This window comes from Phalacrocorax carbo, chromosome 8 (assembly GCF_963921805.1).
Source record: "Phalacrocorax carbo chromosome 8, bPhaCar2.1, whole genome shotgun sequence".
Classification (NCBI taxonomy): Eukaryota; Metazoa; Chordata; class Aves; order Suliformes; family Phalacrocoracidae; genus Phalacrocorax; species Phalacrocorax carbo.
In genome coordinates, this window is record NC_087520.1 from 35,243,671 (window position 1) to 35,266,632 (window position 22,962).

Sequence of the window (22,962 nt, forward strand, 5' to 3'; positions counted from 1 at the left end):
AACTCAGCACATAATTTTTAATGTTAATATGACAATGATTTGTTCCACTGAGTATATATTTTCAAAGAAGCAGTGAAGAAAAATAAAACAAAAGCCACAGGATCACTTGTCCCACCTGCCCCCAATTTATTATACAATTCTTCCTATAGTATTTCACCTGGTCTAATTTTTAATGTTTTCAATTATGGCTTTTTAATCACTGCCTTTGGAAACCTGCTCTACTATCTAATAATCTGTCTTATTGTGAGGATATTTTACCTTATATCCTGCCTAAATCCTACTTTGCTTAATTATATCATGTTATTCATATTTATACTCTCTTAGACTGCTCTAAATAATCCATCAACATACTTTGATTAAACCCTTAAAATATTTGTAAATATTTTTTTATGCTCCCCTTTAGTCAGTGGTTGACCAAGCTGCATATGTTTAATTCTCTACAGCTTTACTCTTAATCTTTGCTTTCAAGTCTGTCCTTTAATTGCCACCTTTTGTTACTGGTTTCCAAACAGCAATCATTACCAATATAAGCACACAAAATTCTGAAAGTAAAGTCCACTATAACAACTCAGAAGACTACTAGACTGTATTTTAAATACACATACAATTTGTCAAGTATAGGCTTTGCTCTTGTTAATGGATCCCAGACATTTACTGCTCAACAGCCATTTTTATTTAAATTTTATTGTACACCAAATTCCAAGTCAGCAGCTAGATCTTTATTAGTTCATTAATAGAACCTACTCTTATTATCCAAATGTTGTGGTTTAGCCATCTTGTACTCCTCCATTTCTAAGCTGCCTTGCACAAAGACAAAGAAAATTATTTCCTGTGAGTCACTAAAATATGTACAAACTACTATCATTCAACAACAGAAAACTGATGCCAGAAAAAGCTTCAGCAGAGAATTAAAAAGCAAAGCAGAACATCCCCATATAACATAGTGCTTACTCTAATATATCTTGTATCCAAATTCCATTACTCTTTCTCACCTTTTGGGTGCCTCCAACCACTATGACAGTCCCTGGAAAAGTGTTAGTAAATGTTTTAGCAAATACTATTCTAAAGTAACTTAAAAGATGGCAAAATCTCCCCTCTGGACACTGTGCACAATTTACTGCAGCAACAATGGTTTAGATGCATTTCTATATATCTTTGCTAATCCTAGACCTGCACAAATCTTTATATTGCTTTGCATATAATCAAATTTGTTTTATTTAAGATGGATCACTTTGAATTTCTTACCCTTTCTTTATAATTTAAATTTAATAATCGGCTTTAATGTCCAGGAGTACTTGCTTCTTACAATGGAGTATCAACACAATATATGAAGTGCTAATCGATCTCCATTACTCATCAATCTACTTGCAACTTCAACACATTTAATAAAGAACATCTCTCTTATTCCTAGAAATTTTATCTGCTGTAACACCCAGAACAAGACAGGTAATGTCTGCATATATAAGGCTATATAGAGCTCCTCCCCTAAGAATGACAATTTAGACAAACTTTGAAACTTGCACTTAGAACAATTTAAAAAATTGATTGCTGGCTTATCTCATTAGTGTCTCATCAATAAAATATTAGCCTAAGACTTCCCCTTTTCCCTAGCTAGAAGTAGTTATCAGTACTAACAGCACTATCTAGCTCTTTAAAGCATAGCTTTTTCATAGTTTTGGAACATGAGTCCAATACTTTATAAAACGGACAAGTAAAATAGTCTCCTCTTTCATCTCCATTAACGCTATATATTTTAAAGCTGAAGTCTCCTTTGCACAATCTACACTGCATGCCAAACAGAGTACACAGAATTCCCATGCTGCAAGATACCGCGATATAACTAGAAGTAGTATCACCACATCTGACCCCTTTGTAAAACAGAAAAGTCAAAAGAAAGAAACAGCTAACATTCTCCACATTTTAAAAGAAACTAGACTGCTATAAACTGGCTGGTATGAAAGGATCTATATTCCAAAACAGGCTTGCCCTTCTGCAGCTGGACAGTTTGCAAAGCCAGCTGGAACTCTCTCCAGTGAGCTTCGGGCTTGGAAAATCTGGAGCTCAGCCAGTTTCCTCCATCAGTGCTGGCCACCCTTAGGCAAGCCAGCTGTAATCTTCCTCTTCCGGACAAGTCCCAGGCAAGATGGCCAGCAGCTCTTTGCTGTGCTCTGATTTTGGGGAGCACTAAGAAGTGTGAAGAGTGTGATCACTGTCACCACAAAAAGCCAATACTTACGAACAAGTACTAGTGTGATATGGAGATGCTGCTGGCTTGTCTGCTTGGCACCTGAGTTGATGGTTGTTGTGGCATATGAGATTTTTTTATGCAGTAACTCCTACTGTCTGATGCTGCTTTTGTCTGTATAGAACTAATGTGAGGGCCATTAAGAAGTGCTCGGTTAATTTTACGTTTGATTCTGTTAACTAATTACTGATATTGACAGCAAATACAGAAAGCCATTTTTGCAATAAAGCTTCGAGCAGTTTGCTACCTTTTCAAAATGTAGTGGTCATTTCATGTATCCAGTAAGGTAAAAATTCAGTCCTAGACCTATGACCTCCTTACAGACAGAAAAACAACTTATTTTGCCCACCACATGAACCTCCACAGTATTTTGCTTCAGCAGTTTTCATCTCCCTCATATTGCATAGGTATGTTGAACAAGAAGACAGAGCAACGCTTCGCATTGTTAATCTCTACTCAGGTTAATATCACGGTTGCTTGCTTTGTGTATTCACTGACATGTGAGACAGAGACACAGAAGGTGTCTCTCCTATCAGTTTGACTTTATCCCATTCAGAAAATATTCCACAAGAACTATAATCATAAGAGTAATAATTCTTGTGGACTTAGTGACCCATTTTTGTTTTACATCAGTGTTTCTCAAAAGGTGGGGTGCAACCTGCCTAGTAGGCACAGGAGTATTTAAAGTGAGTTGCAAAACATTGGAAAAAAGCCGAGTTACCTGGCAGCAGGTTAGTCCTAAGATTGTGGCATAAGACTAGACTTGCTGGCCATGAACATTTATACTTGTAAAGAAACTGTCAGATGCTTTCAGAAATTTTCTTTTCCCCAGGACAGGGAGTAATTTTTACACCTACTGCCTGTAATTACAACTGGTTCCTGCTCCCCTACCTTGAAGAACCAAGGCTCCTGTCAATTCAGTCTTACAAAACATGGATGAATCAAAAAGAAGTCAAACAATGTCTGAGAACCCTTTTCTAATTAATACAACAGTCCAGAAGGGGTAGGGAGAACCCATCTTAGAAAAAGAGAGAATGTAAGTGGCTGAACAGAAAGCAGCCAAGTTAAGGCACAAAATATCTGAATGTCTCATGTGTATTACGGAAGCCAGAGTCAAAAGTCTTAGCATCTAAGATGTTCTTACACATTAAAACCATGCTCACTAAAGGTTGGTAAAATTATATTGCTTTCATTTTAAAGTTAGTAATTTAACTACTAGAAAGTATTTGTAAGGCTCAAAAGACACGGCTAAGACATTTTCAGACTGTGCACTGCTACCTTTAAGTTAAAGCAAAAGAAATATTCTCTCCCCATACACCCAAAAAATTATTCATATCTTTTATAGAGCCTATAAACTCAAAGGTTTTACATTCTCATATGTGCTTTTCTGACTCCTGATAATATAATTTTTTACCAACTTGATACACCTTCTGGAACTTGTCATTTTGATTTTGAAACCTAAGTCAAGTACTTTACTCATACAGAAATGACAGACAAAGAAACTCTTACGTCTTTGCTTGAAGGATGATAATGCCTGTATAAACCCAAGGCCTTGTAAAAATCCTAAACATATTTTAATTACAGCTGTAAACACACATACAAGATCCTATATAACAGTGAGATAAATCCACCACACTCTCACAGAGTAACTGGCTGTATAGTTGCCTTGTTGACAGTGCCTTTGAAATTAATGAGCCTAAGCATGTAGTACTCCAGTACGCACAACAATGATATATTTCAGTAAATAACTAAGTATGGCACTATTTCTAAACAAAACATGCTAGTACAGTACAGCTGTTCTTCTACAAGATTTTATAACTGTGTGTAGAAGAGTTTAAAATGAGATAGAGTCAATTTTAATGCAGGCTAATCTAAGCAAAGCAGCATACCTAATGACATACTAAAAATTATACTCTTGCCTCTAAGTCTTGAAAAGCTTTCTTTTCTACATTTGTAATTAACTCAAATTCCACTGTGCTCCTATAACAATCACTGTATTCCAGACAAAAAGGCCAAGGGCATACTTTCTTAAATTTAAGCTATGTTAATGTTACCAAAACTAATGGTTGAATGTACATGTGAACTGTCATAAAATGAGGTACTACTCCATATCACAGAATATGATACAAACAAACAAAAAAGTATTTTCCCAAACAAGCTGCAATAAAAATAACATCGAAAACTGCTATTCAGTTTGTTAAGAATTTCTCTTCTATACTACAGTACCTACCAGTTGAGAACTCTGATTTGACTGTACCACCTTAACCTGAGAAGGCTGCACTGTATTTGATACAGAGACTGTGCAAATGTTGTTTGGTTGCCTTATTCCTATTGTCTGCGTTGTGACAACAGAGGAAATGCTTCCAGAGGCAGATTGAGGTATAACTTGGGATAGCTTGGTTTGTTGAAGTGACTGCTGAGACGGCTGTCCTTGCAAAACTGAATGTTGACTGTTCAGTAAAGATTGTCTCAGTGCAGGCAGACTTTTCTGAAAACAGAAGAAAGTTTATAAAATATCAAATTTAGCAGGTTAGCAAAAAAATTTTAGATTTGCTATAAACATTTTTAAAAGAATGCAGCTTTCCTTCCAATTTTACTATCTGCCTATCTGTCAAAAAGAAATAAGATTGAACACATTTTGTAAGAGGGAAAGTTCAGGTTATATTTTTAATAAGCTTTCAGTTCAGACTTAGCAACCCTGTAGATTTTTATGTGCCCTAATTCCACCACAGCAGTAAAATATAACACTGTCCTCCTCAAGACGATCTAGAACTTGTAGCTTAGGTCTTTAGAAGGGCAAAAAATGGAAATAGAAAAGGCAGAACCATAGGAACAACGCTATTCCCACTGCATGCTAGAAGAGGTACACTGCACCAATTTACTTCTCCTGACATGCCTCCAGTACCTAGAACATGATGATTTAACTGTTGATGCCCTACAGCAATGGCTGTTTACTGTATTATTACTGATCTAATGTATTCTGACTGGATTAGGAAAGTGTACTATTGTATGCTTCGTGTTCAGACCAGTTCAACCAAAAAATATAGTTCTAAAAGGCTATACTGTCTGTACCTTAACAAACAAACTTTCTACTTTTTAAAGTGGTAGTAGTGTTCTTTTGAAGTGTCCCCCCAGGCAGGTGTAGAATGAAACAGTGTTTAGCCCAAGCTACAGCTTTCTGAACTTCTAATATTTATTTAAAAACTTCATGCCTGTTGCCAAGAAAGGACTTCAAAGAAAGGAAACAAGTTAAAACTTATTGTGATGCTAGAAGTGACTGCAGTACAAGAGCAGGAAAAGGCACAAATAAGGGTTAATGGTAACTTGTAAAAACAGAAGCAGAGCAAGCAAGTTCTGGAGAAAAGCTGAAGGGAGAGAAGAAAGAGTAAATCTGTCCTAAACTGAGAAGCTTTGGACTAGAAGAACAATGCTTTTAAAATTATAGTTGTGGTTTTGTTGGGGCATATTTAAACACTCTTTGTATGTTTGTATATAATCTTGCATTTGGAAGCTATTGTAGCTAATGTACAAGAACCAATTAAAAGTGAAATTTACCCCCACATATACTAGCTTAGGACCCAACAATAAATCAATTTGGTATCACATTAGAACTTCTGTTATAGATTAGTTCCAGATTATAAGCAGGATCAGCTAATCAATTATTTCAACAGCATTAGCCACTTTAGTTTTTCATAATCACTGTTACACATGCATTGAAAATTATCAGTGACTCAAATGTAGATTACAGAAACAATATGGAAAAACCTTATTGAATTACTTGAAGCATTCTATAGAAATAATGTGTGACTCTTGCAAATGTGAATGCTGTACTTCGCAAAAAAATGACGTACTACCACAGAAAACTATATACATTGTAACAGTAAAGGATCACTACAGAATAGGCAATGGATGATTTCCAAACTAGGGAGTGACTGCTTTTTTATATAAATCTAATTATTAGTGTTCTAGATCAGGGCTACTCAAGCAGTAGATGCCAGATCAGCTCTGGACAACAAACATATTTTTCTTAAACCTAAACCAAGGCCCCAAACCCATGAGGTCTCCCTCCTGTCAGAAATCCCTATTTCTTACCATTCTCTCAACCTGTCACGGAGCAGTCACTTGCAGCACGAGCCACAGTAGGCAGCACCTGGATGGCCTGACAGAGGTGGAGCCTGCACATGACTTCCAGCCAAGAGGATCTCAGCAGAAATTGGCAGCACAAAGTGAAAATTAAGTAGTCCTGCTCTAGACAGGCAAAGCTAATCTTGTTTAAAAAGTATATTCTAAAACTTAATGTAGACATTTGCATTGAGATAAATTTATTTAAACAATATTCACATTACCTTAAGAAAAGGTACAAGGTATGGCTGAGGAGATGATTTGAGTTCCGACTGAAGGCGGCCTGTAAATTCTTCTGGATCAATCTTTGCATCCTTCAGGGGGAATAAAAAAAAAAAACCATCAACACCACAGTTCAGTTGTTTGTTCCCCCTCCCGCCCCCAGATAATACATATGTATATATCTGTAGTTAAATAGGCTGCCATATCAAGAAGAACTTTCAAAGCTGAAGTCCCTCAGCTCCTCTTTATCTATAAATCCTTCTGTCAAGAGCTCAGAGTTCAGGGATTTCCCTTGGGGACGCACAATTTAAGACACAACAAGATCCCACAAATACTTGAGTCTTTTTTGGGATTCCATTCTCTTGCTAGTATTTACATAGTGATTTCTTCTTAAAAATATTAATTAAAAAAACAGGTTGTTGAAGTAATCCTCCAAAATATTATAAAATTTGTCAGTCCTTGTAATAAAATATCTTTACTGAATTCCAAAACCAATTTTGAAGGTTCAATTTCACTTAGTAAAATATGTGTATGCATATAAAACTATATATGTAAAGCATATGCATATATGAAAAGTATATGTAAAAGTGTATATATAAAATTTTCACCTATATAAATGTATGTATATGTGTATATAGCCACAAAATATACACTTATGAATATATTAAATATATATGCAGTAGTTTATTTAGTCATTAATACAGGAGGACTCTATAACCCAGGTTTATTTTAAAATACTTCTGAAGTATCATTAGTTACAATCTCAGGTTGTAATAAAAAACATTCATTAGTCCTGGACTGATACAGAACAAGAACAAAACCAAATCAAAATATATAATAAATATATTTATTGAAGGGTAAGTGTCTCATTACTATATTTAAAATATTGTAAGCAGTTAGCTTTACTTAGTTAATTTTTCTTAGTTTTCAAAAGTTAAAACAAGTTTTTACTGGAACCACTGCATATTACTGTTGAATGGCTCATACTTGAAAAAAGTCTTAGGCTTGTCTAGAACACACAGCTTTCTCTGTCAATGAATTCAAAGAAATATATATCAACTACTTTTAAATCCAAGTTCTTCATAGACTATATTTAATTTGTTTTAAGAAGCCTGACCATTTGTCCAGCTCCACAGTAACAGCTGTCTGCAATGCATTTACACAATTAATTGAAACATCTGTTGCACTGAGACTACAGTAAGTCAGACTTTTTCTGGGCCTAAGGACTCTGCCTAGCTGAAACACAACTTTGCCTCTTGAAATCCACCTGCAGTTAAGGCTCCATGCAGGAACATCTCTCTGCAGAACTGCTTGTACTCAGCAACTTAGCAATACACTTTTTTCTTCAGTCCTAGAAACTTAAACCACATTGTGGAGGCATATATCTATATTAATTCTGTGGTTAAAACATTTAATAGCTTCTTACTGTTTCAGAAAAGACCATGGTTTGGAGGAAAAGAAATATAATGAATTGTCAAGGAAAAACCCAGGGGTTTACTCTATTTTTCTAAATAGACAACCGAAATGTCCATCAGAACAAGAGTGTTTTTGACGAATACATACTAAATGCTTTGTTGGATTTTCTCTTTCAGAAACTAAGAGAAAGCCTACCTTTAACAGATTTTTGAAGATATGTAACATAGACAATATTTGCATTTTGATGTATCCCAACTCCTTTCACTTCCATTACAGGCAAAAAAAAAAGTGTTAAGATCAAAGCAATAATTTCCATCATATGTAAATAACAAGCTTAATAGATAACTGACAAAATGAAAGATAACTAAGTGTTTACCAACAAATCCTGAACCAGAGCTTTCACATTACGGGACGTTTCTGGAGATGGTGAATTATGAGAAGCAAGTTTTATAAGAGTAGCTAAAAAGTTTTTGCATTTTTTCACATTCTCTTGCATTTCCTGCAAAGCCAAAGGAAACAAATATCAGATCCACTCTATTTTCCAATCAGGACCAATGCATGCTCTGATCACTATAAATAGGGAAAATGATTAAATTGTTCTAATTCAGGCAGGACGTATTTGAGATACATCTGCAACTATTTTATATTGCTGATAGTTACCTGACATTTTCTTCACTTCTTTATGTAACTGAACATCATACCTCATGAGTACTAACAAAAAAAAAAATCAATGAAGGAAATATTTAATATTTTACCATCTGTCTTGATAAAAATAACCTTAAATATGAGAAGTAACACAACAATTTGTTGGAGATGCATTCTCCTTTGAGATGCCCAATACACAATGTGCAATGTTCCCCAAGCTAGCTTAATTTGATAAATTATTGATTCAGTATGTTTTTGTACAAAGCAGCTACAGCAGTAAAATCCAATTAGAAATAGTCTTTAAACATCATCATACCTAATCTTTTCTTCATCAGTAGGAAAACAGATGCTTTAATTTTTTCAAGCCATTATTTTATATAGTATAATTACTCAGAGAAACAGAAATGTTATACTTCAGTGTAATCACAGTTTTGAGGCCCAGTAACATGATAGTAATGAAGTCCATAGACTGAAGGCATGATTGTTCTGTCTACAGAAACAGAATTATTCTTTCACTACTGACACGTACATGGCAGGATGAGGAAAGCTGACCACAAGTGTTCTTCCTCCCTCTCAGAATTTGTATTCCATTTAGTTGAAATGAGGGGAAGTGTTCCTTGTTTGTAAAGTATTTGTTCCATCATGGGAAGTTTGCTTGCACGAAGAAAAAGTTCTTTCTGCTTCTGAACAGACCTTAGAAGTTCATAAAGTACTAAGAAAACCAAGTATCTAGTATTTTAAAACTCACCTGTGATACAACTGTAGTTCCAGGTACAGGAGAGCTTGGTATGACCTGGGGCTGTGCTGGTACTTGTGCTGTTGTATGAGGCGGAAGTGGCAGCCGAGGTTGACCCTGGTTTTGTCCTGAAACTTGCGTTTGTCCACAAGTAATTACTGCAGGTTGTTGAGAAGCTGATGTTCCAGTTGCTACTGTTGTCTTGAATAAATTTTGAGCGCTTGTTGTAGCTACTGATACCTATTAATATTTCATATTGAAAAAACAGGTAATAATCTTCTTTTACTCAACCATAAAGTTATTGAAAGCATGACAAGAAAAACTTGTTTCCTTTCAAATACACCCTTGCTGACAAAATAAAACTGTTGACTTTACTTACTTACTATAACCCTAATTTTTTCACTCTTTACTGAACAATAAAATTCCTCAAAGTTCTTTGTATTACAAAAATAAATGTACCACTAAAAATGAGTTGCTATTATCCAGCCCTTTAAGATCACCGTGATGATGTGACTTCTGTAACTTAACTTTCTGTAAATTTGGCCCTTGATATAAACAAGTCAATTCCCAATGATCTGTGGTCATATCATCAGGTTTACTATTATCTATGCCACAGTTACAGTGACAGCCCAGACCCAGATGACACAAATGCACTAACACAGCTTCCCAACCTAAGCTGAACCCAACAGCAGCATATATGCTTTTGCACCAGTGCAAAGGCCTAGCGAACAAAACTGCCCTGGACCTAGCTAGCCATACACAAAGACCGTGCTGCACACTCCTCAACGTTAGAAGACTGGAAAGCTTATCAGGCTGCCCAGAGCACCACGTACACCGCTCCCCCAATCCAGTTCAGCTCTCATACTTTATCTGACCTCATATGCCACCCTTCCAAGTGCCAAAAAGTCTGAAACACACCAAAGAGGACTGCAGAAGCTAGAGAGCTCAGCCAGACAGCATAACACACTGAGCAGAAGCTGATCCAGGCACCTGCACTGTGGTGTCACACGTGATGCCGTGGATCCTGCAGCACCGATGACCACAAGTCAGACACCACAGCTCTCGACAGGGGACATACATAGTGCACCATGTCCACCACTGACACAGTATTTATAAGTCCAGCTGATTTAAGTTTTTTATTTAAAAAAGCTTATAACAACCTATATTACCGCAAAATTTTTTATCATCTAGGAAACAGGAGAAAATAAGATCATGGCTATCACTCAGCACCTACGTAACACAGTCTGACTACACATTCATTATTAATTTCTGGGATGATGTTTGCAGTAAAAGCAAAGATATAAACATTTAACTTGACTTTTGAAAAACATGTAATTACAAACATCCTTTTCTTCACCCATCTTTTGCTTTTTATATTCTTACTACTTACTGTGGTGTGTGAAAGAATAGAGCCTCCTGGCAGAGTTGCAGCAGATGTAGCACTGACAGGTGTAGCAGTTGATTGAACAACTTTGGCTTGCACTGGAAGTCCTAAGCGGACAGTCGATGTGGCTACAGAAGTTGGTTGCTAATAAAGGAAAAATAAGCATTTTAAATTTTTTCCTCCTTAGTAACTTGATCTCTACCACTTTTTAATAATAATGATTACATGAGTAATGATTATTAATGCTGCAAAAAACCAAAACTGGTAATATATTCTTAAATACGTACTCACAAATAATGCAAAAATGAGCTTTCTTTTGTTCAATGATATGTTTGCACTACTTATCCTAAAAGCTATTTCTCATACAGGTAAGTGGAAAGGATTACAAAAAGTAGGCTGTGACCTGCAAAACACTGATGTTACATTGATGTGTTAGTTCAGTTGTAATATTTACATGTCAGTCTTCACCAATATTTTAGTTTATAACAGCAAGTAACAAATATTGGTCATTTTGGTATTTACTGGCCTTTTCTAGTGTTTTTCTTGAAAAAAATTAATATGAAGAGAAAATTCAGAGAGCAGAAAAATATTTTCAAAATAATTTCTGATTAAATTATACAGAAACTAGCTTGCACAGAAATGAAGTCTAAGCATTCTGAGAATCTTTGTCATAGAACACACACTCTGTAGCCAGACAGCAACTGGAATGTTAAGTGCAGACAAAGGAAAATGACTGGCTTACGGTCCTTCATTTAGTAGCACATTCTACAACTCAGTAAATTTGCTTCATGCAGCAAACATACTAATTGTTTTTGTAATTTACTTTAACTGGGAGAGAGAGATTGTAATATCTTATCATCATACAAATAGACAAGATTTAGGAATAAAAAAATGTCTCCAGGAAAATTGTTAATTCTACAGGAATGTAAATAGCATTATGGAAGGAATGCATCACACAACATGGCAATTATTACAAAAAGAGCCCCACTGGACCCTTATAACTTGCATTTATTAAGTTTTGAATTCAAACACATACTTAGAAAAGACAAATTTTCTAAGTGGCTGGAATAATAAATCATGGACAATATTGTTTCTCAGAAGATAAAAATGTAAATCAAGGAAAAATAGTTTAAGTCATGTTTCTATAATTCTATAATTAATAGTTTTATAAAGAATGGCTTATTTTAGATTCTTACATTGTCTACTAAACCTACATAAAATACTTCTTCAAAGAACATCCAGTGTACTTAAGAGATCTCCAAAAGGAACAGAGGCCCAGGCAGGCATTCAAAGCCCCAAGCATTCCTTACCAATCAGTCCAGCAACATCATCTACTAGATATCAATCTTCTGTACTTGGAGAAAAACAAGTTTAAAAATAAAAAATCTACTTGTCATCTGAACAAAACTTTTTTTTTTTTTGGAAAGCTTTCAAGATCTTTAAAATCTTGACTAGGGATGTCTTCCATATGGAGACAGCCTAGAGGCAGTGAACAGCATCATCATGAATAGGTAGAATTGTCTGGTTTTTTGGAAGAAGGATCACATAAGCTCTTTCTGTTTTTAAATACCATACCTCTTGTCTTCACTGTAAAGACCACTTGCCTCAATTTGCTTAAAATAGTAGTTGAATGAAACTATATTTACCTGATGAATGTTTGCATTTAAAAACATAAATATCGTATATCTTGTTCATTTGCTTATAATCAGTGTTTCCAACCTAAAAATAGAGCATGCCTATGTTATCTGACCCCTTCTTGTCCCTAAGTGCTTCCAGAGGTGAGGATTTACAAAGCAAGCAGATAACCAGGCAAACTTCTGGCAGCTACACAGTTCCAAGAAAGATCTGCAGCCAGAAATCCGCAAATACATAGCTCACACTGATAGCTAGAGAATTTTTCTCAGCTAATAAATACCCACAATTGACCACAGGAATATACTTGAAAACAAAACTGCTTATAATATAAAATTTCAATATCATAACAGCGTATTAACCAACTAAGTATGCAATACATTCCACATATAGTATTCCACCATCCCAGACCACAGCAGCAAACTGTGCAACAAGACCACTAAATTCACCTTCATTTTTAAAAATCAATACTGACAAAAGCCTTTGACACAAAAAGGCAGTAAAACCTATCAATGTGTTGGATATGAAGAAGAAAACCTTACTACCATAGAACTGCAAACAAAGTAACACAACAGTTTACTAACGTGGTTCCAAAACTCATAAGTGTTAAAAAGGTAAGTATGAAATGAGTGGATGAGAAACATAACAAGGAACTAGCCTAGAGAAATTCTTAAGTATCACGGAAATGATCTTCAAATGATAGCTACAAGCTGCCAGAAGACATTGTAAGGACTCCCAACACAAATACTTCAAGAAGAACTGGTAAAAACTCTTTAGAAACCAATAGCTGTGTCTTCTATGAAATGAAAGCTGTAAACAGATCTCATGAGAAATCCATCAAAAAGGAAACAAAAATTATCAACATTATATTAAAAAAATCATAACCCAATGTGTCACGCTCCTACTGGAATGATCTAAAAGAATTTATGATGTTCTGTAAAGAAAAACTGCTAAGGTTTGGTATGATACTATTAAATTCCAAAATTACCAAGAGAGACTTAGACAGGAATATATTTTCAAATATAACTTATTTTTTATTAGACACGTCACATATTTTTATGTTTCCTAAATATATGAAAGTAATGTTTAAGAGGCTTTTGCCCTGTATTCAGACATTAACAGGATGGAAGCTAGAATCGTGAATGAATGCAGTATATAATTCCCTACCAGCCTCCATGAGGACACTTGAGAATGCTTAAGATAACCTTTTGTATACAGACTTGAGCTGGCTCTGTCCACACAGAGATGTTAGAAATTTTAAGTGGAGCACAGCACAGTGCTACTGTGGAAATAAGGATTTCCAAACCGATCTGGCTCATGTCTGGCCAGCTTAGAAAGGGGTTGTCCCAAGGTTCATTCTGCCTTCACGTGTCATGCAGACAATGCAAGTGACTCCAGTTTCAGGGTGCAATAAGTCACTTCCACAAAGTCAGCATACATTACAACTGTTCACGGAAGAAGTCAGTGCAGAATTACTGTGTCCTGTAAATCCACTCCCTACATAACTACATCTTAACATTCCTACATAGGCCTTCTCCCAGAGCTCTGGACACATGAAAGAGAGGCAAATGTTGAGGCGTAAACAGGAGCGAATCGCATTGTACCTGCTGTGCACAAACAAGCCGCCTCTATATTCAAAGGCATATACAAGGCTGTGTTTGAAAAAGCAGGCCACTTGAATACAAGAAAATATGCCAAAATATGTAGGGATTATTTGTCACCACCAAGGCAGGACTACACCAGTTTCAGGGATTGCATTGTATATTCACAGCTTTATAAAATCAAGACAATTTAAACTGCCACAGGTTAGTACACTGATGTATGTAAATCCTTGGAAACAGATTTGTGGTATACTTGTATTTTGTACTATAGTACCACCTACTGATGAACACGCAGGGTACCAGCAACACAATCTCTGCACTACAAAGCAAGAGAGCTTTGTATGTTGCATATATCACTTCATGATCAGTCCTGTCAATAAACTTAGCCACTATCAATCACAAAAGAAAGAAAAGATGCCAATATAATTTGAACAAACAGTAGCATGAAAGCAGGGGCAGGTTTATTACGATACATATCATGACACCTCTTTGTGTCTTCCAATACATGGCTTTGCTAGGTACTATGCAAAACTCAGTTTTAGCAGAATATGACCTTCAAGTTTAGATTTAAATTTGCAAAATCTGAAATAAAACTCAATTTTATTTTTAATCATTAATCTGGAAGACTTCTTACAAACAAAATAGGCCATGCTAAGATGCCCTGATGCCTCAAACAATAAAAGACTGTTTAAAAAGAAAAACCTAAGATGGGATCACAGACACCAGCAGAAGCATAGGCTAAAGATCAAATCTGGTATCTCATTTTAGAGTAACTAATTTATACAACCTTTCTTATAGGCATGGCTGGTAGCTCTACCTACTACTAAGCTATCATTACACTGCCCACTACCAAACTCTGTTTTCTGGTATTTAAAATTCTGTCAGATTTCTGAAACATTTATGGAGAAACTTCACATGCTTATTGACTGCCTCTCAATTCTTTTGATTATGGTTCATCTGGAACATGCACTTAAAACATCAGTTGCAGAGCAATTTGTATGTCAGGGATTTGATTTTTTCATTCTGGTAAAAATATAGCCAAATTGAGCCAAAGTACCAACCCCGTAAAACACTTGACATCTGCACACAATTGAAGAAAATGACTGGAGGCAGAACCTTCATTGCTACCACAGTCCTAGGACACCACAGCATCGTTGGGGTCAAGCATCAGAATCCAGGGAGATGCTGCTGTGTTCCTCATGTCTGTGATGTCCCTTTCAGGTTCACAGACTAGAACAACATGGGAGGAAGACACAGGACTGCAAGCAATTAGACAAGAGGCAGAGGAGCTTGGGGCCACCAAAGAAAATCTTCAGAAATCTGGGGTTCTAAGTCCAAAACCCCTACGTCTGAAGTCTCAGCATCCTGTCTGCGTAAGCAAGTACCTACATAATCCACTATCAAAGTACTTTGTCCTTCTCTGGTGAAGTGGCTGATCCATCTATAATCACTAGGATATTCATCCAAAGAATCTGGTGGATAAAAAGGAGCTGCATTTTGGCCATATAATTAGATTCTACTTCTGCCTCAATTGCTCAGCACTTGCGCTACATGCAAATATAGATAATCTATTGTAATGAATACTCTCATACCATATATTTATGAGTGGACATCTGTGGGGTTTGTAACCAGGAGTGGTCATGGCTGCAACTGAAGACAATGAAATCAAACTGAACACAAAAAAAAAAATCAGTATTTTTAATTTAATGTTTAAAATAAATACAATTAGGCTCTGTTTTCTACTTATAGAAAGAGGCTAATAATCCCCTTAATTGCATTGATTGTTAAGAAAGTTGTTACAAGGATAAGCTTCACAAAAAAACCTGCTTGGTTATTAATTCCCACTTCAGAGGGGGCTTAGATAATATGCAGAAAATAAGCCTGAAGCAACCCACTGAACAGTGGGGAAAGAAAATATTACATAATTCTTCATTAATTAAGACTGTCCAGCCTACACACTGTAGAAATTAAAAATAACAGTAGTATGTGGTCATGCAGCATAATGCATATGCACATGGGAGCCACTATTAGATTGCTCAGGAACCTACTTTACAGCATTTCCTGATCTTTGCATGTTTAATTTTACAGCCATACTAATGTTTGAGTGTTTTCTAAGAAGTTTTAAAAGATATGTTAATACTATGAAAACGTACACAGTAGAATTTGTAAGTAATAAGAACTTATTATCTGCTTATACAGGAAAGATTTACACACCATGGAGGAAAGGAAGGAAAATGGCTTTGTGGTTACAGCATAGCCGAGACCACACACTTTTTACTTTCTCTGGCCTTTCAACATACCTGTCCCACTAACACAAATGCATTCTCCAGAATATTACACAAGAAGCCCAAAAACTGTCTGTAGAAAAGAAATAGTTCAGAATAGCTTATTTGATAACAGTAGTAATCCACCTCAGGCAACAACAAAACAAAGATTTATCAATTTTCTTAAAATTCCTACAAAAAGTAAAATAAGCATTTGTCAGAAAAGCAGAAAGGGTGTGAAAAAACAGTTAAAAAAATAAACAAGAACAAAATTGACAAAACTAAAATATGACAAAATTACAAACACTGCTGAAAACACAGGCATAGCGTATTATCAGAACTATCTCAGATTTGAAAGGCTCCGCTTTAGCAAGAACAACAGCTTGTGAAACGTCAGCCAAGTTTAGACTGCTCTCAACATCACATGTGATGGCAAAGACTAAGCTGCTGTTGCCTGCATCAAACACCTCATAGCAAAAATACAGCCACTTCCAGAGCAGATGATTCAGCACTTTTCACAAGTTAAACAGGCTTTTTTTCTTCTCATTTTAAAAAAGGACAGTAAAGAGAAACTTAACAGAAAGTGAATGCTAAGACACAGAAAACAAATCAGTAAAGTTTATATCATGAACTTGAAATTCTGAAGAGTAGAAGTTAGAAAAATGCCTAAAGCAAGAAAAAACAGCTACAAAAAATTTGTCATTTTCTTAAGAATACATCCATATATATATATTTACTGAACTATTTATGCAATGAAAAGAAAACTCAAGTGATTTGGCATCATATTTGTAGCAGAAGAATTGTTAAGTAGCCCACTTACTTGCCTAAATATTTGGACTAAACCTCAAACTTTACACAACTTCACCTTTTCTGATCACTATGCCAGATGAACATGAGCTAGCAGTGTGCCCAGGGGGCCAAGAAGGCCAACAGCATCCCAGCTTCTATCAGGAGTAGTGTGGCCAGCACGAGCAGGGAGGTGATCGTGCCCCTGTACTCGGCACTGGTGAGGCTGCACCTTCAATATTGCGGTCAGTTTTGGGCCCCTCAGTAGAAGGAGGACATTGAGGTGCTGGAGCGTATCCAAAGAAGGGCAATGAAGGGTCTGGTGAAGTGTCTGAGAACAAGTCTGATAAAGAGCGGCTGAGGGAACTGGGGTTGTTTAGTCTGGAGGAGGCTGAGGGGAGACCTTATTGCTCTCTACAACTACCTGAAAGGAGGCTGTAGCAAGGTGGGCACTGGTCTCTTCTCCCAAGTTACTAGTGACAGGACGAGAGGAAATGGCTTCAAGCTGCGTCAGGGGAAGTTTAGATTGGACATGAGGAAAAATGTCTGTACTGAAAGAGTGGTCAGGCATTGGTCAGGCTGCCCAGAGAGGTGGCAGAGTCACCATCCCTGGGGGTGTTCAAAAAACATGTAGACGTGGCACTTCAGGGCATGGTTTAGGAGGCATGGGGGTGTTGGGTTGACAGTTGGACTTGATGATCCTAGAGGTCTTTTCTAACCTTAATGATTCTATGATTCTAAATATACAAGGCAACTTAATATAACTTAATACTAGAAAATGCATTTTGAATCAAACTTGAAACAACATTAGTAAACTCTAAGACCAAATCAATTTTCAGCAGCAGTCTATTGAAAATTCCAACATAAACTATTTCACCTCATTGTAAGTTCTGATAACAGATACCCCGGAATAAAATATTATGGGGTAGGCTAACATGGGCCTTTCCTGTATGATACTCACTTTATATTCTTGGTGTATAGCAGCACTTCAATTTTGTAACATGAAATAATTTTATTTAAAAGTAATTTAAATAAGTAACCTTTTTTTTGCTTTTTAGTTATGATTGTAAACCCAACTGGGTATTAAAACAATGAAACCAGCAAAGTCTGCGTTAAAGGCATGAAAAGCCATGAACTGTACAAGTGAAAAAGGTAGATAAACAAAAGAAACTCACCAAAGGAAAACTAGATGGCAGCACCTACCTATTTTTCATAATTTCACAAGTCTAAGCCTCAAAACAAGATATGGAGGCAAAAATTTAGTGCAATCTAAATAATCAGTTTTAAAAGACTTCTGAATTTACTTGTTATCTTTGAAGAATACAGTACTGCAAGCAAACCCATGCTTATTTGACCTGTTTGTAACACAAGAATCCAGAACAAAATTTTTCTAAGATCAACAGAAGTTCCATCAAATTATAGCTTGTTTCCTAAAAATCCTGTACCTTAACTAAGATCCTATAGCAGGTAAAATTTTGGCTACATTAAGCACTTTTTAATATTCAGCTAGAATTAATGTCAATTAAAAACTAAAAGGAAACTAAAATCATGAGGAGATAAAATTGTTCAATTAAAATTATGCAGCTAACTCATACCAATGTGTGCTTTAAACATCCAAAGTTGTTTTATTTCATTAAGTATGTTTTTTCAAACAAGCAAGTTATCATTGAAAATGTATTCACAGTACAACAAAACTTCACTTGTTAACGCATCAAAAGATTATAATAATCTTCCATAAGACTGAGTACTTCCATGTAAAACATAGGATACCAATTTTAAAAAGTCAAGCCTCTGGTAGCTGCACCAAGAAGATTAATTTATAGTCGTAATCTGAAAAAAATGTTTTGTTTTTAAGTGCCTGAATATTTTGCAATATTTTTAACGTAAAAAACCTGTAGTCAGCTGTAGTCAATATACCCCCCATTACAGTCCTCTACAATCTTATAACTGGACTTAACTAAAACTATTTTATGGTACAATTGTACCTGCTCATGCTTTTCCTGAATATGTTACTTAAAGAAACCAGAAAAACTGTAAATGTAAAACATGATTAAAACATCAAGTACATCTTCCTATTACAGGTACTTCTCTTAATTACTGCTGTCTCTGACCTATTCTGCTACTTTCATATCCTGCTTCTTCTGACTCCATGCTTCACACAGTGCACATCCTTTTGGGACACATTCCCATGCTCCAGAGCCTTTGAGCCTGGCATTAAACTGATCAGGACTGAGACCCTTCCTTGTACTGATTAGCTTGTTTTCCAGAATTCCACTAGGAATTGAAAACAAGCAGATTTTTTTCATATTTTACACAGCAGCAATTGAGAGGACCATAAGTAAATGGCTAATCAAAGATTAGCCCACCTAAGAGGTGAGAAAAGAACCCAAGTCTTCCTTTCAAAATGGATTTGCCTGTCATCTTTCAAGAATCTAACACAAAATTGTCCCCAAAGCTGTACTAGGTTTGCTTACATCCTAAAGCTGCAAAAAATGAAACAAAGGTATTACAAACAATAGAAGTCAATAACTTAAATAGCAAAGCCAAGGACCTGAAATGTCAGAAACACCGGATTTAAGTTTGCTGTGCAACGATCAATTGTGTGCCTTGATTGCCAGGCTGAAGCTTTTAACTGTTTGCATTTATCATGCAAAGACTGCAATACACTGCACATATACAGAAGAGATTAATGCAGGATGAACAGGAAGTTATGTATCTTAATCTTTCTGAATCTTTTTGTGTTTGGCACTGCAATCAAAAAAAAATTTTTTAACTTGGGAAGGGAAGAGGGATGGCTATACCATGTCCCTACAAAGGTAAAAACTACTTTATACAGATATTTGATTTCTGAACATTCAGCAATGGAACATGTGAGCCACTGCCTTCACAGAAAGCATTATCCTAAGCCCATATACTACACCCTAAGGAAAAACAAACTACACTTTCTCTGTTTCAGCAGCTTCCATTTTTCCTAGAGAAAGGCGGCTCCTTCCTCACGTGCTGTCCTGGATCTAAGCCCATCTACTGAAACTAGAGGAATTTTCATGGGAGACCAGATTCATTTTCCTCCCAAACAGGGAGATGTATCAAATGGTGGCCCTAGGGTATGGGGAAAAAGCTTCTTATACTACCAGGCTGCAGAAGCAGTTTAGAATCTGGACAGCTCTGTATGTATCGATCAAGTAAATGTCATTTAAGAACATTTAAAACAGTTCCTTATTTCCCCCTCCTCCTTTTTTGAGCATGAAGGAGAAATTACTTAGGTGTAGAGGGGTGAGATTCAAAGAGCTTTCCAATTTAGATTAACACTTAGGTAACTTTTCAGATTATCTTTCTTGTAATTTTTAAAAAGGCAATTCATACTTCATTTTATATTCTCCAGTTATCACTCTCAACACTTCTTAATGAGTTGCCAAAAGTAACTGCCAGCTTTTGCAATTTCTTTGGCATGTTATTTAACAACCTGTGTTTTACATCTAACTACATAGCTTGTAACACACTTTCTTAACACAATGATTATTTAAAGTGTATCTAGAAATTAGCTGCATCACTGAAAACAGTCACTTAGCTGAGAAACTTGTGACACTTGACAATGGCTAAAAATTAGGACAATCCGAAGAAAAGCAACCATAATACACACAATGAAAGCTATGGCTTCTGAGACAGATCATACATTCTTTGTAGTAGGATACTGTTTCCTAGAATGATTATGGTAAATTGTAAATTTCCACCTGCAGAGACTTTCTACATAGGTGAAAGTAGAGTAAAACACGAACTCAGTGACTGAATCACATCACTGACTTCTACATACTTAAAGCACCTTGCATTTTAATCCAAATAAAGCTATCTTAAAATAATTGTATAAAAACATAATAGAAAATTTAATGAGCTCTGTACAGTAAAACAACAATCATTCCACTAACATATTGGAGAGATAGGTATTTGATGTTCTAGAGGTTAAAACCAAAGAGCCTGCAACATTCATCAATCTTGCAAAATATTTCACAGGACTCAAGCAATTAGTGTTTATATTCCATCTGTCTTAGCTAATGCACACACAATTTTTCTATGTTTCAGTCACAGTGGAGGCTAGGACTCTTAAATATGATAATTTATAGACATAAAACATAAGACACTATTTTCCATACATTTGAAATTTCTATTGAAAATTTTAATTGACATAATTTAGCTGACACATCAGAATTTGATGCTGAAAGAAAAAAGTTTATAATTAAAATCACTGAAAAAATTATTTTCCAATAGCCATAATTTCCTGTATTTTAGAACTTGATCCTTTTTCTTGATTAATCGTAAAGACTACTCAAGCAAATAACTAACACTTCTAATACCTTAGCATAGTATTTGTCATTGGACGTTACCCCCAGGAAACCAATGAATAGTCACTGGTTATAAACCGTCCACCTAATGAAATGGAAGTCTAGTGTCTAGTTCTGATATGATAAAGCTTTAGAATTTAAAACTTTACAATCTGGTTTTAAAAGGCTGTCAACCATCATTTTTGAAGAACACTCTAATGTCAAACTTACATAAAACATAAGCTCTGTAAAAATGAAAGAAGAGTCTGCAGATCACATGCAGAGTCATGGAAGTTCAATGTACATTTCCCAAGGACAATATGAATTATTTCTTATCCTTGTTAGTTACAACAAATAAAGAAACAATGCAGTACAGTTTGGGTACCTACCACAAAGATCTGTCAAAGAAGATGAACCCTGACAAGCTACAGTACCATGATTCTAATCCTGCCACACTAAAATAATCAAACTTTTGCATCCTGTACAACATTTATCATTCATAAGGCCTTGCTGGTTTCCTTTATTCTTAACCAGTTTATTAGCAGTAACACGTGTAAAGGAATATCTATAATGCAGTGGGGTATTTATCTGGGCAGAACTCTGCACAAAAACAATTACATCTTTCTAGTTCCGGAACTCCTTCAGATTTTAGGTATCTCTACAAACACATGAACATGTAGTATCCTCACAGGTTTATTTTCATGTAAATCCAGCAAATCAGATTATACTCCTACTGCAACCTTAACTGCTTCATATAACTAAAGAACAGCTGCCTGAGGCCAACATGATTGACTCCCAACATTCGCTGCGTGCGCATCTTAAGGTTGACTTCGGGATCCGAACTCCAGTCTTCTAATAAAGACTGAACACACACAGCCAAGCAGTCAGTCTTTATTTCTGTACACTTACAAAGATTCTGTGTACAATAAAGGTGTATTCCTCAAGCGTTTTCATACTACAGACAATTTGTTAATATTTAATTTGCTATGCATGTTTCCACTTTGATTTGTAATTCGGTGTGCTGGCCACAGAACTTAAAGTTACATGAAAACTAACAGTATGAAACAGAAACAGCTAAAACTAACTCATTCTAACAGAGTGAGCGAGATCATATTTCTGGTACAGTCCCACCCCACAATTTCTATTTCGCATTTATGCTATGCACATGTCTCAGGATCCATTGGTAGAATGTGTGCTATATAGTCTTCTAGTCACTACTAAAGAATGGATTGTACTTATTTACAAAGAAAGCCCCAAATAACCAACGGCAGACATACAAACTGAGAAGAATTTGTCTAGATTTTTGCTGTTGTCAAACTAGTAAAAAAATCTGAAAATTAACACAGGCTTATCTCTCTGGTTTTTTTTCCTGAAACACATTTATCTTTGAAGGCTTCTACAAGTCTTCTTGTCCTTCCAGACATGAGATTTATACATTAAACGGCTGCCTCTTCTGCGAAGGGTTTTTTTAAGAATTCCATCCAATTCTGCACTTATCTCTTTTCTGAGAGCATAAAGTTCTTCAAGTGTTTCCAGGCTTTTATTTATGTCTTTCCTGAGATATATACATTCCACTGAGCTACAATCTTCCTA

General features: G+C 35.8%; 1 protein-coding gene across 2 annotated transcripts in view; it reads right to left on the reverse strand.

Annotated features, from left to right (window-relative positions):
• The window catches only part of LOC135314793 (transcription initiation factor TFIID subunit 4-like), a 146,785-nt gene that overhangs the window by 117,408 nt on the left and 6,415 nt on the right, over positions 1-22,962 (reverse strand). For both annotated transcript variants that reach the window (XM_064459561.1, XM_064459560.1), the window contains exons 3-7: positions 10,777-10,914; positions 9,399-9,626; positions 8,382-8,504; positions 6,592-6,681; positions 4,476-4,733 (exon numbers count right to left, since the gene is read on the reverse strand). In XM_064459561.1, coding sequence (XP_064315631.1) covers positions 4,476-4,733; positions 6,592-6,681; positions 8,382-8,504; positions 9,399-9,626; positions 10,777-10,914 — 837 coding nt within the window. The remainder of the gene's footprint in view (positions 1-4,475; positions 4,734-6,591; positions 6,682-8,381; positions 8,505-9,398; positions 9,627-10,776; positions 10,915-22,962) is intronic.